General features: G+C 37.7%; 1 protein-coding gene across 5 annotated transcripts in view; it reads left to right on the top strand.

The window, feature by feature from the left end:
* Oat (Ornithine aminotransferase precursor) overlaps nucleotides 1-15,560 on the top strand; it is a 108,845-nt gene that overhangs the window by 45,361 nt on the left and 47,924 nt on the right. For 2 of the 5 annotated variants that reach the window (XM_083134673.1, XM_083134677.1), the window contains exons 1-2: nucleotides 13,497-13,780; nucleotides 14,848-15,042. In XM_083134673.1, coding sequence (XP_082990799.1) covers nucleotides 14,871-15,042 — 172 coding nt within the window. In that variant the 5' untranslated portion in view covers nucleotides 13,497-13,780; nucleotides 14,848-14,870. Of the gene's footprint in view, nucleotides 1-13,496; nucleotides 13,781-14,847; nucleotides 15,043-15,560 lie in introns of those variants that run through there. The other 3 variants (XM_083134675.1, XM_083134676.1, XM_083134674.1) reach the window with 3 other exon arrangements.

Consider the following 15,560-nt stretch of genomic DNA (forward strand, 5'->3'; position numbering starts at 1 on the left):
AATGTTCAGCGAAGTACAAATCTACTTAAATAACAAACTCATCTCGTTTCCATCTCACATGCACCCATACAGGTCTTCTTTTGAAAAAGCACTGAACTATGACATATCTGCAAAATCATCTCATCTCCAAAGTGCATTGTGGTACAAAGATACAGCAGGCGCTTTTGATAACGTTTCGGAAGACAACAAAGGCTTTACAAAACGTAACCAACTAACAAAACAGAGTAAAACATTTGATATGTTTGGTTACTTGCATTCTGATATTTTCAATCAAGAGAAATTTTTGATCAATGGAGTGGAAATGCGAATAAAACTGATTCCTTCGAAAAACACTTTCTGCTTGATGGGATTAGATGACAGTGAAGGCAAAGTGGAAATTCTGGATGCTACACTATATGTGAGAAAAGTATCGGTCAGTTCATCCATCAAACTTAGTCACAATCGCATATTGCAAAAACATACAGCAAAATACCCTCTAACAAGAGTACAACTTAAAGCTGTAACTATTCCAAAAGATATTGTTTCAAAAACAACTGACAATGTGATACTTGGACGTCTTCCAAAACGATTAGTTGTGGGGTTTGTTACCAACGATGCATTCAACGGCACTCTGTCTACAAACCCATTCAATTTTCAACATTTCAATTACAACTTCTTTACTTTATATGTTGATGGAGTCCAAATTCCCGGCAAACCACTTCAACCACACTTTGAAAACAACAAGTACATAACAGCATATCACACATTATTCTCTGGAACAGGGATACACTATATGGATGAAGGAAACAATATATCGCGTGAGGAATACCCCCAGGGATACGCATTACTTGTTTTCGATATAACACCAGACGCAGCTGCAAGTGCCATATCCCACTGCAGTCTTCAACGGCAAGGGGCTGTTAGCTTGGAAGTCCACTTCAAATCGGCTTTGGAATCTACTGTGACTTGTGTTATCTACTCTGAATTTGACGCTCTCATGGAAATTAATAATCAAAGACATATTCATCTGGATTAATTGTATAACAAGGTGAGTTGCACAATATTACTATTTAGTGTCCAGCAATGCTGTCGACTTTAAATTTGCTTCACGGGTTAATATCAAATAGAGCCTTTGACAATCATCATGTTGGGGTTTTCGCAGCTAATGAATTACCTGTACATGTGGAACTACCAGCAGCGTTGATTGTAAATACAGACCCCAAAGATAGCCCCGGGAAGCACTGGGTAGCAATTTACATAGACAGTAACTCCCGGGGGGAATTTTTTGATAGTTACGGAAAACCTCCACATGTGCATAACCATTTGCGATTTTTGGAAAGTAACTCTAAATTCTATACGTACAACACTCATCAGATACAAAGTTACGGGTCTGTGTACTGTGGGCATTACTGTTTTCTGTATTTATTCCATAGAGCCTCTGGTAAACCCATGCATACATTTCAAATTTTATTCCCAGTACCGATAAAAAACGACAATATTATAACAACTTATTTGCTGACTCGTAAATTAAATTTATAATACTCGGTACGTATACTAGAAAATATTGACAGTAAATACTGTTTGAAATTTTATACAAGTTACATATAGTCCTAATAGTATATTAATAATTTTGTAGCGTTACAGTTTACAACAGCTTACTTATAATCTTTATCTTGTTTTGTGTCTTTACAGAACAATGACGCAATATCCAGAGATGGGATCTTTCAATGCTAGATTGTCCTCTTTCAGAAACTGGCAATCAAAAGAATTCCCGTTTGTAGAAGCTCTGTCCGAAGCAGGATTATTTTACATTCAAAAAGAGGATAAAACAGTATGCTTCAAATGTGGTGGAGGATTATACCGATGGAAATACAGAAACAATCCAATACTAGAACATCGTCGATATTTTCCATTTTGCCCCCTGTCTATAAACCTAATTTCAGATCGACAATGCGACTGATGCTTTAATTAAATTAATTAATATTTGTTATCCAATATTTCCTCAATATGACGTTTATGATATTCTGCTGATTTTTCTCTCACCATTGATCTTTGTAACGCCCCGCCCCCTCCACCTTTTTTGTCCAGCACATGCTTGGTTTGCTACGCGCGCATGCGTCTCAAAAACACACCCACGCATTTCTTCAAATGTATATCTGCACGCTGCGACATGCAGTATCTCGCAGTTCTTAGTCATGGATGCCGCTATTTCGATGCCGCTGAAAAAAAGATTTCAACCGTACACTAATTTCAAGGGGGTTCTTCAGAAAGAGAGCGATCAGCATTTACCTGAAGAACAAAAACAAGTAACTAGTCTTATACGCCAGTCGATATTATTTGACCACGTCTACTATTTGAATGCTTCGAAAACAAAGGTTATCTCAATCGGACTTTCCTCTCATCTGGATTTCCAACCTGTGGTCAGGCTACACAGAAGCGGGGCGGCCGGTGTTGAACTACAGTTGCAGGAGTGGCACGCTCTTCAGGAATTGTTTCCAGTAATCGACAATTACATCGCTATTCCAGGTGAGCAGCCTCGTGTTTCCTACCCACTAAGTGAGCAACATGCACTGTACAATCGTCGTCAGATCATTATAAGGAAAAAACCAGCTTACGGTTCCCTGGAGATAGTGTTCATCGCAGAAAGTTCGTGGCGGAACTTTATGAAGATATTTGTGTGAATCGAGCATGCGAAAGTTATGTGTGAAACAGTGTCGCCGTATCTGAAATCATATTTTGGAAACTGTGTGGAATCTTGCATTCTCGACCTTCGCGAACAATGTTTCGGTTGCACAGATATTTCCCCTGTCCATGCATGTAATAAGGAGAAGTTTGTGCTTTCCCATCTACATGGATGTACAAAACCTGAGCCTTTGTCTATACAAAACATCGACGGAAAAAGACTTTCCAAAGAAGTGTTTCTTTTTTGCGAGAACATGCTTGTGGAAAAAATAGTGAAACATTTTAATTCAGTGGTTGCAGCAGAAAATGGATATGATAGTGACACAATTCCTTATGTGGGTGAGTGAACAAACTTGAAGAATAAAAACTTGTTAAATAACATGCTGATAAACTGGTGACACAATATAAACATTTTACATATGTATGTGTGTGTGTGTGTGCGGCTCTTTTGAATTTTGTAAATATTGGTAATAAACAGGGATAAAATATATGTCTTGGCTTTTTTTTCATTTATCACCCCTTTAAAAATCTTCATGGTTTATATTTTTACTGGTAACAATCGTTAATAACAACATTAATAATTAACTATATAATGAAAAAATGTGTATTGTGGACTTGTCGAAGATAAAGCATGAGAGCTTTTCTTCACACTGGTAAAAATCGGTGTTAATAACAACATTAATAATTAACTATATAATGACAAAGTGTGTATTGTGGACTTGTCGGAGATAAAGCATGAGAGCTTTTCTTCACACTGGTAAGAATCTGTGTTAATAATAACATTAATAATTAACTATACAATAAAGAAAATTGTGTATTGTGGACTTGTCGGAGATAAAGCATGAGAGCTTTTCTGCACAGCGCTGGACACGCAAAGGCAAGTATCTTTATTTTCATTCTATTTCTAACAGTGATTCGCTATTTTTTCTTGTCACTATAAAAAAACTAATTCAAATTTTCTTTTATCACATCTGTCGCCATTTTGCTTGTTTTTGTTTAATTCCTCTTTATGCATTGAGGTTAATCGAAACATAACTTTAGACTTTTACATGGAATTGAAACATAGAATGTTGCCTCCTTTGATTGAATCGAACCTGTGACTCCTCTTTGATCACAAAACAATAGTGACGGCCATCTTGCTTATTTTACCTACTCTTTATGCATTTAAGATAATCGTTACTGGGGCCCCACACGGCAAAACAACAGATTCTAATTTATTCACACTTCTTTTTTTTTTTTTTTTAAAAAACAACATCATTATCAGCCAATTTGACATTGTGAATCGAACCCGGGGACCCTTTCATTACAGCATAAACATCCTATTTCCAATTAGTTCATTTTCTCTTTGTGCACAAAAAGCTAATCGGAACTTTTAAACAAATACAATTGAATATCCAATTTTCACCAACATTGGGAATCGAACCCTCAACCACTTGGTTAAAACATCTCGCGGAATAAAGAACACCCCCGCGCCGCCGCCGCTGCCGCTAAACACAAAACGCGGCCGCCATTTTGATTTTATTGAAATACTATTTATGCACAGATGGACTAATCGGGAACCTATAATGGCGGGACAAAACAATTGGCCTCATTTAACTACCTAGAAAATCGAACCCGCGACCTCTTCATTACCAGGCGACAACAATAACCACTAACCCAAGGCCACCATATTGATTTTATTTAAACACTATTTATGCACAGATGGACTAATCGGGGACCTATAATGGCGGGACTAAACAATTGGCCTAATTTAACTACCTAGAGAATCGAACCCGCGACCTCTTCATTGCCAGGTGACAACATTAACCACTAACCCAACTCGATTTTCGAACTCAACCATTTTGTTGCCTTTATTTACACACAGACTAATCGAGACCATTCAATATTGACATCGTCGCCTTGTAATCAAAGGGTCCCAGGTTCGATACTCGGTGGAGGCACATAGTGGTCCGAATCACCACTTTTCAACTGTAGGTCCAATCCTGATTAGTTTTACCGTGCATAAAACGGACTTAAAAAAACGAACTCAATCTATCAATCGATCAATATTGACTCTACCAGGAATCGAACCCTCGACGCCTCTTGTTTTACAGAGCAATAACCTTAGCCGCTAAGCTTTCGGGGGGGGGGGTACAACACCTTCGGCGCCATCTTTAAATCATTTCTTCATGTCTTTCCATCATACGCAATGGTTGCGCGCGCATTTCCTCCACACACACAGACACACACACACACGCACACACACACAAACATATGCACGTGTTAGGTTAGCATACATCAAGAAACAACGGGACAAATCCATTGACCCCCTCCCCCACCGCTTCCGACGTCTTCAACGTGATCAGACACGTTCTGCTGACTCAACAATAAAACCGCTCGTGGCCCGCTACGACCGGATGTAACATAACACCAGCCGCATCAAATTTTTGCTGACGCGTAGGAACAAAGTGCTGTCATTCTACTGCTTTCTCGCATTGTTGTCACCGATAATGAAATTCCAGCTCAGCTTGCTGGCAGAAAGAAACAAACTCTTTTAACTTATATTTAACATTATGATGTATAGTCTATATACGAGGTGTGTTCCACTTTTCTTGGTAATTAACCATTAACACACAAAAATTTTAAGTACTAAACCAAGAAAAATATTTAAGTTTATATGCATATTTGTAACGTGAACACTGCTACACGTTACATGGTTTTGTCACGTTTCTTCGATTCGTGAAACATACACTTTTGCAGGAACGGCTTCTTGCATCCACCTGGGGCCTTGCTCTAGCTAAACATAAAATATATTTGTTTAGCATAATCGAGGGCTACTTATTCCTGCCGAACCTACTAGAAAACAAGGATTCTATTGGGATCATACGGATTTGAATGACAGTATCAATGAAGATTTTTGTACACTACTACTTATAATAATGAGCATAAAATATTAATTAGGAACTTTCTTTTTCGTCAACTGGATTTAACATCCTTTTTAATTATTAAGCAAATATTCAATTCATCTCCTTTTTTGACATTAATTTCCTTGCCAGGACAGCTGTTTTTATGCAAATTTTGGCGATCATAAGTACACGTATGCCAAAGCCAGTCTTTGTAACATTTCATGTAATAATAATAATATGTAGAATTGCTTAATTTTCATATTCAAGTGAATAGATCCATGAATTATATTAATGTATTAATTTATACATTTGCTTCAGTGTTGTCGTTAATGTTATTATTATCCTTTTTCTGAAACACTTGGCTCAGACACCCTCCCCCGAAATATATTTCTAGATGCGTGCCTGCCGAAGGATAAATTTTATCAAGCGTTGGTGGTACCGGGCTTAGAGGCTAAAGGGAAAACAAACAAGTATGTGCGTCGTAAGCTGAAAATAAGAAACAGCACAATATCACAAAGAAACACTTTATGAAACTTATGTCATAGAAGGGGATGTTTAACAACATTAAGAACAATAAATGCTTTCTATTTGTAATGTACTAAGTATTGCAATTTTGGATAGTCTTTTGTGTTCGTACTACACATTTAAAAATGTTTTCGTTGCTTCCAGAGTCAAGCATAGAATTTTTTTAAAAAATGTAAATTTTCATAGTGCACGGAAGTTCGACATTCAGAAAGAAGGAAGGTCCAGGGGAAAACATTTAAAAACTTCCAAAAGATATAGCAGTAATGAAAAAGAGACTCACTTAAATGTACGATGGATAGACAGTTGTATGGAAGCGAGAAAAAACACAAGGTAGATTTCATAAGATATCTAGCAATCAGTAACCAAGAAACTGCATTTTTAATATTAATGTCCTCATGATTAACGAACCTTATTTATTCTCACCACACATGGTAAATATTTGGAGCTTTATCCCAATTTCCAGAAAAATATTTTGTGTTTCTGCTACTTTTGACTTTTGTTGGCATGATATCCCGGATCACTTTTACGAGACGAGACGAGACAAAACGAGACGAGACAGAACCCTTCGAGACGGGACACGAGACGGGACAATCGAATATTTTCGAGACGAGACAGCTTTTTCACGAGACGGGACGAGACAGACCAAAGTCTCGTCTCGTCTCGTCTTGTGGGCAACACTACAAGCCATAGAGAGCGAGCGCTTTCTTGTCAACAATTCTCGTACTTACCTCTAGTTTGGATAAGCCGAAAAAGCGCTTATCCATTTTCAGAGAATTAAATTATGAGCGGGATCATTGCACAATGAACATCTGCGTTTATATCTCCCCCGCTCCAATGTTTGGTCGCGTTCGTTTATCTAGAAGGCTCGCAATCATGGCGACTCCATCCCATAATATGGATTATGATGACGTCAGTGAAACTCACCTGTAGACTGTCGAACAATAACAATATATGGCAATGATTCCTGTAGAAGTAGTGCAATGAATCAACAGGGTAGGAGGGACATATATATTGCGTTCTTCATTTCTCACAAGGTTCACTTGTGGAGAAATAACCAGGTTTAGAGCAAAAGAAAATGCGTAGAAGAAATATTTGTGTACTTGTAAGAATTTGTATCATATTTTTTAATAGAATCTCGTGGACCAAGATATAAAACAGAGATGTATCCTATAGACATTAATTAATGTTACAGCCAGATTGCACATATCCCTCTTAAATTCCTTCCTTCTGAAAAGCATAACAAAATCCTAAATATTGTGCTTCGAAGGCAGTTGAACAAAATAAGTGTGCCTAGATTTGTTATATGTCTTATCGTGATAAGCGTGTTTTGAAAAATAAGAAATGTCGATCATTTATATTCGAAAAGACAGAAAATCGTCCACCTTTAACTGCTCAGAAATAGGTAATTTCGTATTAACTGTAAAACTAAGAATATTTTAGTGCAAATTAAAACCTAAATCCGGATATGTAAATCTACTTACGTAATGAATTTAAAAGTATGAGAAAATGAAAGATACTTGCTATTCATTCAATCATGCTGTACTACGAGAAGATAAAATAACACTTCAGTTTGTATTCTCAAGAGAAACAAAAAGCTTCCTGTTATTTCAATCCCAGAGGGGGAGGGACTAACAGTATATTTGCACCGGGCATCGTTGAGGTCGGTCCTGGATTGTCCCAGAAAATATCCCCAACCTCTACCTCTCCACCAGAGGTTAATCGGGGTTAAGAGATAAATTTAGAGCCAAAATAACCATAAATCGAATCGAGCATTATGAACAATTTTAGATGTGTTGTGAAAATTTTGAGGGTGTGTGGAGCATGTTTTTTCTGATGCCATCTGCCTTATGATTGGATGGAATGCTGGACAGAGTTGGAAATTTGTTGTAATTATTGCTTTATGATTTTTAGTACCACACGAACAATATTTCGTCCTATCAAATTATCCCTAACTGTAAATCTCTCATTTCAAACCACCAAAACTTTTTATCGTGACTGACATGGCAAATAATAATAATGAAGTTAGGATCTTCGTTATGCATATTGCATATCACAGCGCAGGTTAACTTTTCGTGGGTGGAATTGAACATAATTAAATAAAGTTACGGCGTATGTCAATTTATAATGACCGGAATTCAGGGGTGCCGATTCCCTCCCCACCCACCCAAGACCCTAGACGCAGTTTCCCCCAAATTCGTTCATCATAATCCCCACCAAATATTTTGATAAATATATAGTAAATGATTTTAATTTTAATGCAATAGCCTGTCAAGTGGTCGTTTTATCTTTAAATGTTGTAAATTTTCGACTCGCAGAAAGCTAGCACGTTGATTGGTTAGATAATTTGAAATGCCAGAAAATGAATTATGTATAAACAGTGTTTTTGGACGAGGAATAAATGTTGAAAAGCCCTCAAATTAATATAAGATTGAAAAATCTAACTACACCACTAGCGTATGCAGGATTTTTTATCGGAGGGGGCTGGAATTGTAAAGGTATTAGGTAGATATAGCTGAGTGCTGGGAGGAGACGGGATATAGTGTAAAATATTTCGTAAATATCATTCTTTACCTTCGTTTAAAAGTCAATCAATGACAAAAATGGTAATAGGGGGCGTTTAAGGGGAATTTTGGTTCTATCATTTTGCCTTTTCCCGAGTTCTTTGCTGCTTTCATTTGAAAAATTTAATTTTCTAAAATTTTTATGAGCTGCATCATCATCAGCTCCTCTTTTCCCAAACCCTGCGTACGCCAGTGGGTCACAATAAAATATTCGTACTACAGTTGCCTTAACCAAAACTGGTTTGTTCGTGTGACTGGTTAAATTACTGTTTCATACACAGAGCTGTAGACTGGTAGTACCTACTGCAACAAATGCCCCTCCTATGCTTAGAGTATTTCATAGACAAAATTTGCTGGATTTATCTCAAGTGCAAAATTCACTTCCTGCGACAAGTTACGATATTTATTTTTCTCTTGTATCGGGTTATTTCCAAAGTGTTACTATGTAGTATACTATTTAGTAAAACTGTTACAGTATAGGGAATAGACAATACGACAGTATTTCAGAACAACATCGTTAAAATAATGCACCTGCAAGAAGAAATTGTACGGGCCAAGTCCTGTGAATAGGCTGGAGGGGGGATAAATTAGAAGCAAAATTCGTGCAATTTTGTCATTGGGCGCTCGATTCATGGGATTTTCTGGAAAGTGATCTATTCACTTAATGAATTGCGGTATCATATGCTGAAAAACTATACTTGCGAGCGAAGGGAGCTGAACATTTTTTTATATCTATTTCTTTGCAAACTTACAAGAATATTAATTTAATTGAATTTTGCGTCAATATTTTCACAGCGCGCCAAAGACGAAAAGAGTGCATCACTAAAAAATAGAGTGGAAATGTGGTATAATATCACGTAAATAGTAAGACAATCAAAAACTCTTATTACTTCTTCGTATATAATATATCCCAGAATGTGAACCAAGAAAATTATCTACCATTATCAGTAGAAAATAATATAGCCTAGGTTTTCAGGAGGCCACTTCCATCGTCCTGTTCCTTCGATCAGTCCTTGTACGTACACTTGGAATAGCAATACGAGCGAAGCGAGCAAGAAAATTTTTAGAGTATTTATTTCGAAACGGGCAATAATACTAATACTAGTCAATATTTTCACAAGGGGCCGCGACCGTTACTCCTTCCAAATTTTTCTCTTTTTTCTCGTTCAGCACCCACTTTGCCTCGGCGCTTGTGGCGCCCCTTGCCTTCCCCCGTAGCTAATGCTGTGTCTAACCATCACTCATCCTCGTTATCCTAACGTGGCAGAAAAGCGTCGTAAAATAACGAATAGTTACCCGTGGACTTCTTATTTAGTACATAGTCGAAGCTATATTTTACTGCACTACTTTTTCATGTATCCGATGTTTCTTTTAAGAGTGAAGGTACAAGTGCGGATGGGTTATGACGCCCACCGCCACCCTGTTTAGCGAATAATTCAGAGTAAAATCCACTTGATACCATAGGACTTCCAAATTGTAAAGAAAAATTACAGCCTAAATGATAATCATACGAATATTATACCAAAGCACTAAATATTGCTCCCTCTGCCCCCCCCCCCCTCGAACTTTAAAGTTCCATTCTCCCTTACTATAGAAATTCTGTGCCAATTTTAAACTTAACATTGATATCCAATATCGGGACATTCTCCCTTGAGAGTTCTCCCCTTCATCTTAATGATAAATCCCCCCCATTCAGTAGAATTCCCGTGATAAACAAGAGTTTTATAGTCCCCCCAATTTAATGCTTATTCTCCCCACAAGAATTCGCCTGACAATTTAAATCTTAACCCTTAACCGACACACCTGGGTCTTAGCGACCCGACGGAAATTTGTTTGGCCTTTCATTGCGAAGTGATTGGCAGCAATGATGTGAATGGCTCAGTAGCCTAGCCTCCTATAACTTGACAAGTTTAAAAACAAGACGCTGCAAATAGCTGTTGCGCATCTCGCACCACATTTCCCACTCCATTCTCCGCAGCGACGTTGGTTCGCAGTGTTGCAACCTGGAGGGAGCGGAATGGTCTGAGGATTTTCAACGAAATTTGTATTCGCTTTTTCCTGGGCTATTTTCTACCTGTCGTAGTACAGAAATTCAGCTCACCTTTCGCCAACGACTCTTTTCCTTCTTTTAAAACTTGGCCTCCCCGATGGCGCAGTGGTAGCGTCGTCGCCTTGTAATCAAGGAGTCCCGGGTTCGATTCCCGGTGGAGGCACATAGTTGTTCGGATCCCACTTTAAACTGTAGGTCCAGTCCCGATTAGCCTTACTGTGCATAAAGTGGCCTTAAAACAACAAATCAATTCAATCCAATTCTTTTAAAACTTGAGAAACCATCCATTTAGATACTTCCGTGTCGGCGCTTGTGGACTCGACAACATTATACTTAAGTTTATGTAACTCCTTCTGATGTCGCAAATATGTTGCAACATTGTAAACAATATATCTGGCCTGTCCTCTAAGGGGCTTTCCAGAGCAGTTTGTGGATTTCGTTGGACCCGGCATGATTTGATTTTTGCATTTCAAAAATATGCAGCCAAGAGTAAAGAGCAAGAACATTTCAATGCTTTAAAAAAGAACGCAGGCAAGCGTGTTATCAGATTGCCTTCTCGTAGTGATTGTTGTACGATAAACAAAAGAACCCCCAACCCACTCGGCTTTTTTAAAAAAACAGGCCACTGCTCGATGTTGCATTCAGAAAATGAAGTCATTCGCCCAGAAGTTTCTCTTCGTTATAAACCTTAACGCGCGTGCGTAATACTACAGTTTACGATCCGCGCACCGCACGCATTTTCAATGACCGGATTAAATCAAACGAACCACTGATAAACTGATATGAACCGGCACCGCCATTCCACACAGTAAAAATCGTTTGTCATATTTGTTTTAGCTTAATTTTGCTGAGTTGGCACCACTCGTACTCTCAAGGCCAGACCAGTACGTAGAAGAGTGGTGGGGAGGATGACGTAATAGGAAGTGCTCCGCAGGGATCTTCGCATATCGGGACTTAACTTGTCAGGCAATAGCCCTTTGTTCTCTTCGAGCCAGTGGAATGGCTAACGTTGTGAGGGTACTACATGTGCCAAAAGTAACTAACATTTGGTCCCCAGGACCCAGGTGTGTCGTTTGTGTTACTTTTTGTGTTAACGTGATATTTACATTAACCAAGCTATATCGAGGATTGTGAACGAAAAACACATCCTTGCTATCTTGGATGATCCCCTAACAGATATTGATAATATCAGTGGTGCTGATAGGCTGATAGTGAATAACAGGTCAGTGAAGATGAATGAGATACAGGGGAAAGCGTAGAGGAAGATGATAATAAAGGTGAATACTCCAATGTATAAGATGATGTAGAAGAATCAAGAAGCTGAAAATGGCAGTAACACTGACAAATTTAATGGTAAAAATCTAATAGTCCCCGGACACCTATAACTTTTTCGTTTTGTCAATTTTTGACATTCGTACTTACCTATCTGCTTCGCGGAACATTCTTTAAGGTGAATTCACGTTTTTCGTCCCGGAATCGGTGGGAAATTTAAACTAAAAATTTATTTTCGTTTGAAATTTTTGAGTCCAAATTTCCCACCGATTCCGGGCTTCGCCCCTGGGGTAATTGACCTACCACTACAGCGGCCCCGCCTCCGCTCCGGCTTCCCGGCTTTCTCTATAGAGAAAGGCATGTTAGAAATTGGCCGGAGTCACCTGCCCTCAAACGAGCCTCAAACTTTTAAATTTGAGGACACCGTTACATCACACAAAACACCTTTCAGATGTTAGACAATGCTACAGGAACTTATTACCGTAAGTAGTTTCTTCTGTAAAAAATAAGAAGTCTGTCCGGGGACTATCAGATTAGTACCAATTTAACTTCTTTTGTGGTAAAAACGTATACACGTTGTCTATGTTTTGAAAAGTGAGAGAAATCACCTAGAGAAAGGTACTATACCAACACTCTCGGTGAGGTTTTGGTCAAACTGTAGTTGTGTTATTTTTCTTATTTCTATCTTTTATAATTAATATAATAAGTATTTAATTACTGGCACTAGGGCATCTAACATATGAAGATTGGAGACAATGACGCAGATAGTTCTTCGTACACACTCATTTCAATATATGCATATATTTTGTCATTATATAAATATCTTTATCAATATATCTATTTGTTACAGTGTTAATAATTGTTTTATCATATGAACATACTGTTGTTTCAACTACCAATAAACACATTTAAAGGCAGCATGAACAAATATTGTGAATTTCCAACTTTTTTATGTACAAAAATTATATATATAGCTATAAAACTGAGTCACAGGGACCCAGGTCTGTCTTAAGCGTAGCTTTTTTTTAAGTGTGTCGATTAAGCGTTAATAAGAACTGGGCACTGCCCTCCCAATACTTCTTAAAGTTTTTATCCATCCCGTAGCAGTATACGAAATGATTATTACATGTTAACAAAGTTCAACTTCTGTCCAATGCTGACATTTTTATTCAGTCAAATTTCCATCACAAAAATAGCAAATGAAAAAAATTCCCCCAAAAGTTGGGTGGACGCATGGACGCAATCTGGGTCCACAAACCGTAGTCGACTTATGGAGAAATTAGATATCTTGTTAGTTTTGTTTACACTACTGTTGCTTGTATTTTACGACTAGTCCTTCCCCTCAAGCACATACATATAAATTTCGAAACTGCTTAACTCTGTTAATTTTTACATTTGATGTATAATAGATTATGTACAATATGACTTGTTTAATTATACCCAGTTTCGTCCGAAAAGTTAATCTATACAGTTCAAGACGACAGATTTTTCTGGTGTGGGACAATTAGTGCTATCATTATTTCCACTTTCGTTTTCTGCAAAAATATCAACATTACATTTTGAAGGGTTTCATTAGATGTCAAATATGCATTGAGTAAAGTTTATTATTGGAACGTTTTATTAACATGCAGAAAAAATAAGTTAACAGGATGATAGTTCTCAGTATCAGTATATTCTGAAGTGATCGTAAAGTACGCGCAACTCCTTCAAATTTCCGGCCCCATCATGACCCATTGAAACCGTAATGTTGGTTTGCCTTTGGCACTCCATGAAAAATTAAAGGAAAAGGCCAAGGACAATCAGAGGTTGTTAGGTATTGTGGTAAGGTACAAACATCCACATTTGTTCGTCACAGTAGCTGAAAATTATTTTCCAATATTTTTTAGCTTTGGAGGTTGCACTATTTTCTCACTAGAAACCAAGGTAACAGTTCGTTATATCGGAGACACCTTTCTTAAAATTTACAGGAGAAACTACTTACGGAAATCAGTTTCTGTAGCATTGTCGAAGTTCTTCGAGGTATTTTCTTTCATCTTAAAATCTATTTCAGCCGGAAATCAATTCCCGTTGCTTCAATTTAAGCGAAAACGTAACCACGCCGTTTTTTTTAAAACTATGTTTGCCTAACCTAACTGAACCTAAACTAACCTTCTGTAAATGGTCCGTGGGGTTATCCGGGAAAGGTTTTTGGGGGCTATCTGTGAATGGTTTGTGGGGCTCGCACCATGACGTGCGTTCCGTAACACTTCGAGAAATGGCTTATTTTAGTGTAAAAAATGTTTCTAGTCATGTGAAAACCTTAATGGCACCACGAACCATTCCGATAAGGTTAGGTTAGGTTTGGTTAGGCAAGCATAGTTAAAAAAAAAAGGGGGTTGGAAACAATGACATGATTTTCAGGTCAAATAGATATCTCGACTATCGTTGGAGACCTTGGAGAAACTCATTTCCGTAAGTAGTTTCTTGTGAAAAATTGAAGAAATGTGTCTCTGATGAATGAAACTGTTACCGATTTTATTAAGTTTAGTGATTTGTCCACAGACCTGCAACCCCTCCCAAATTTTCTCAACACCCCCCTAAAATTGTTCTCAAAGGCCCAATTTATGGCCATATTTACTTCTTCCAGCTTTGGCATGGTGTTCCTTGTTCTTGGAACTTCTTTCTTTGTCAGTTTAATCTAATCATAATTCTTCCATTATTGTAGTAATCAGCTGAAAGTGTCAGAAAATTGACGTGAAATGAAACATAAATAGAGATAACACCTGTACCAAAATCATGACAATGTGTATTTCACAACCATTGCAATGAAGGAACGTAAAAAATATAAGTATACCACTTAGAAAAACCATTAAAATAAAAATATTTAAAAACATGTATTTTTTTCTGTTTACAGGTGTACTTTGAATATAGGGGAAAATGCTGCAAAACATCACAGTTCAACTTCATAGGGGAGCCAGGGCAAGCCAAAAAGTATTAACTAATTTTAAGCAAGCAGCTTCTGTGTCTTCCAAGAAAGTGTTTGAGAGAGAGGCAAAGTATGGAGCTCATAATTATCATCCTCTTCCAGTTGCACTTTGTCGTGGAAAAGGTATATTCTACTCTTAGCTATGTTAGCTATTACAGGCTAATTATACAAGATACGTTCAAAGGAAAACCGGATTTTTTTTTTACAGAGTATTTATTGCAAACACTGAAATAATTATATTATTGATGTTCAACATAGTCTTCTTCTAGTTGAATGCACTTACACCAGTGCTTGACAAGCACTTAGCTACCACGGGAAAATGATTCTTTCGGACGGTGCGCAGCCACTTATACACCACTGACAGAACTTCATCGTCGTCTTAGAAAGCTTTCCATTCAGTGCCTCTTTCAGTGGACTGAAGACTAGGAAAGTTCTTGTGAGTGCAGAGGGTGTTGAATGCAGTCAAGTCACAGCTCTTCAATAGTCGACACTGTTGCTCTAACAGTGTGACCTCGCATTGTCGTGGAAGAGGCACGTGCACATTTTTCAGAACTTTAGCTCATCTTAAATGATAACATGGGCTGATCCAATGTTAATGTTCAATAAAATTGACTGTGATATGTCTGTTTTTCTGTATCACA

Source organism: Lepisma saccharinum, chromosome 1, assembly GCF_977018435.1.
Source record: "Lepisma saccharinum chromosome 1, izLepSacc3.1, whole genome shotgun sequence".
Lineage (NCBI taxonomy): Eukaryota > Metazoa > Arthropoda > Insecta > Zygentoma > Lepismatidae > Lepisma > Lepisma saccharinum.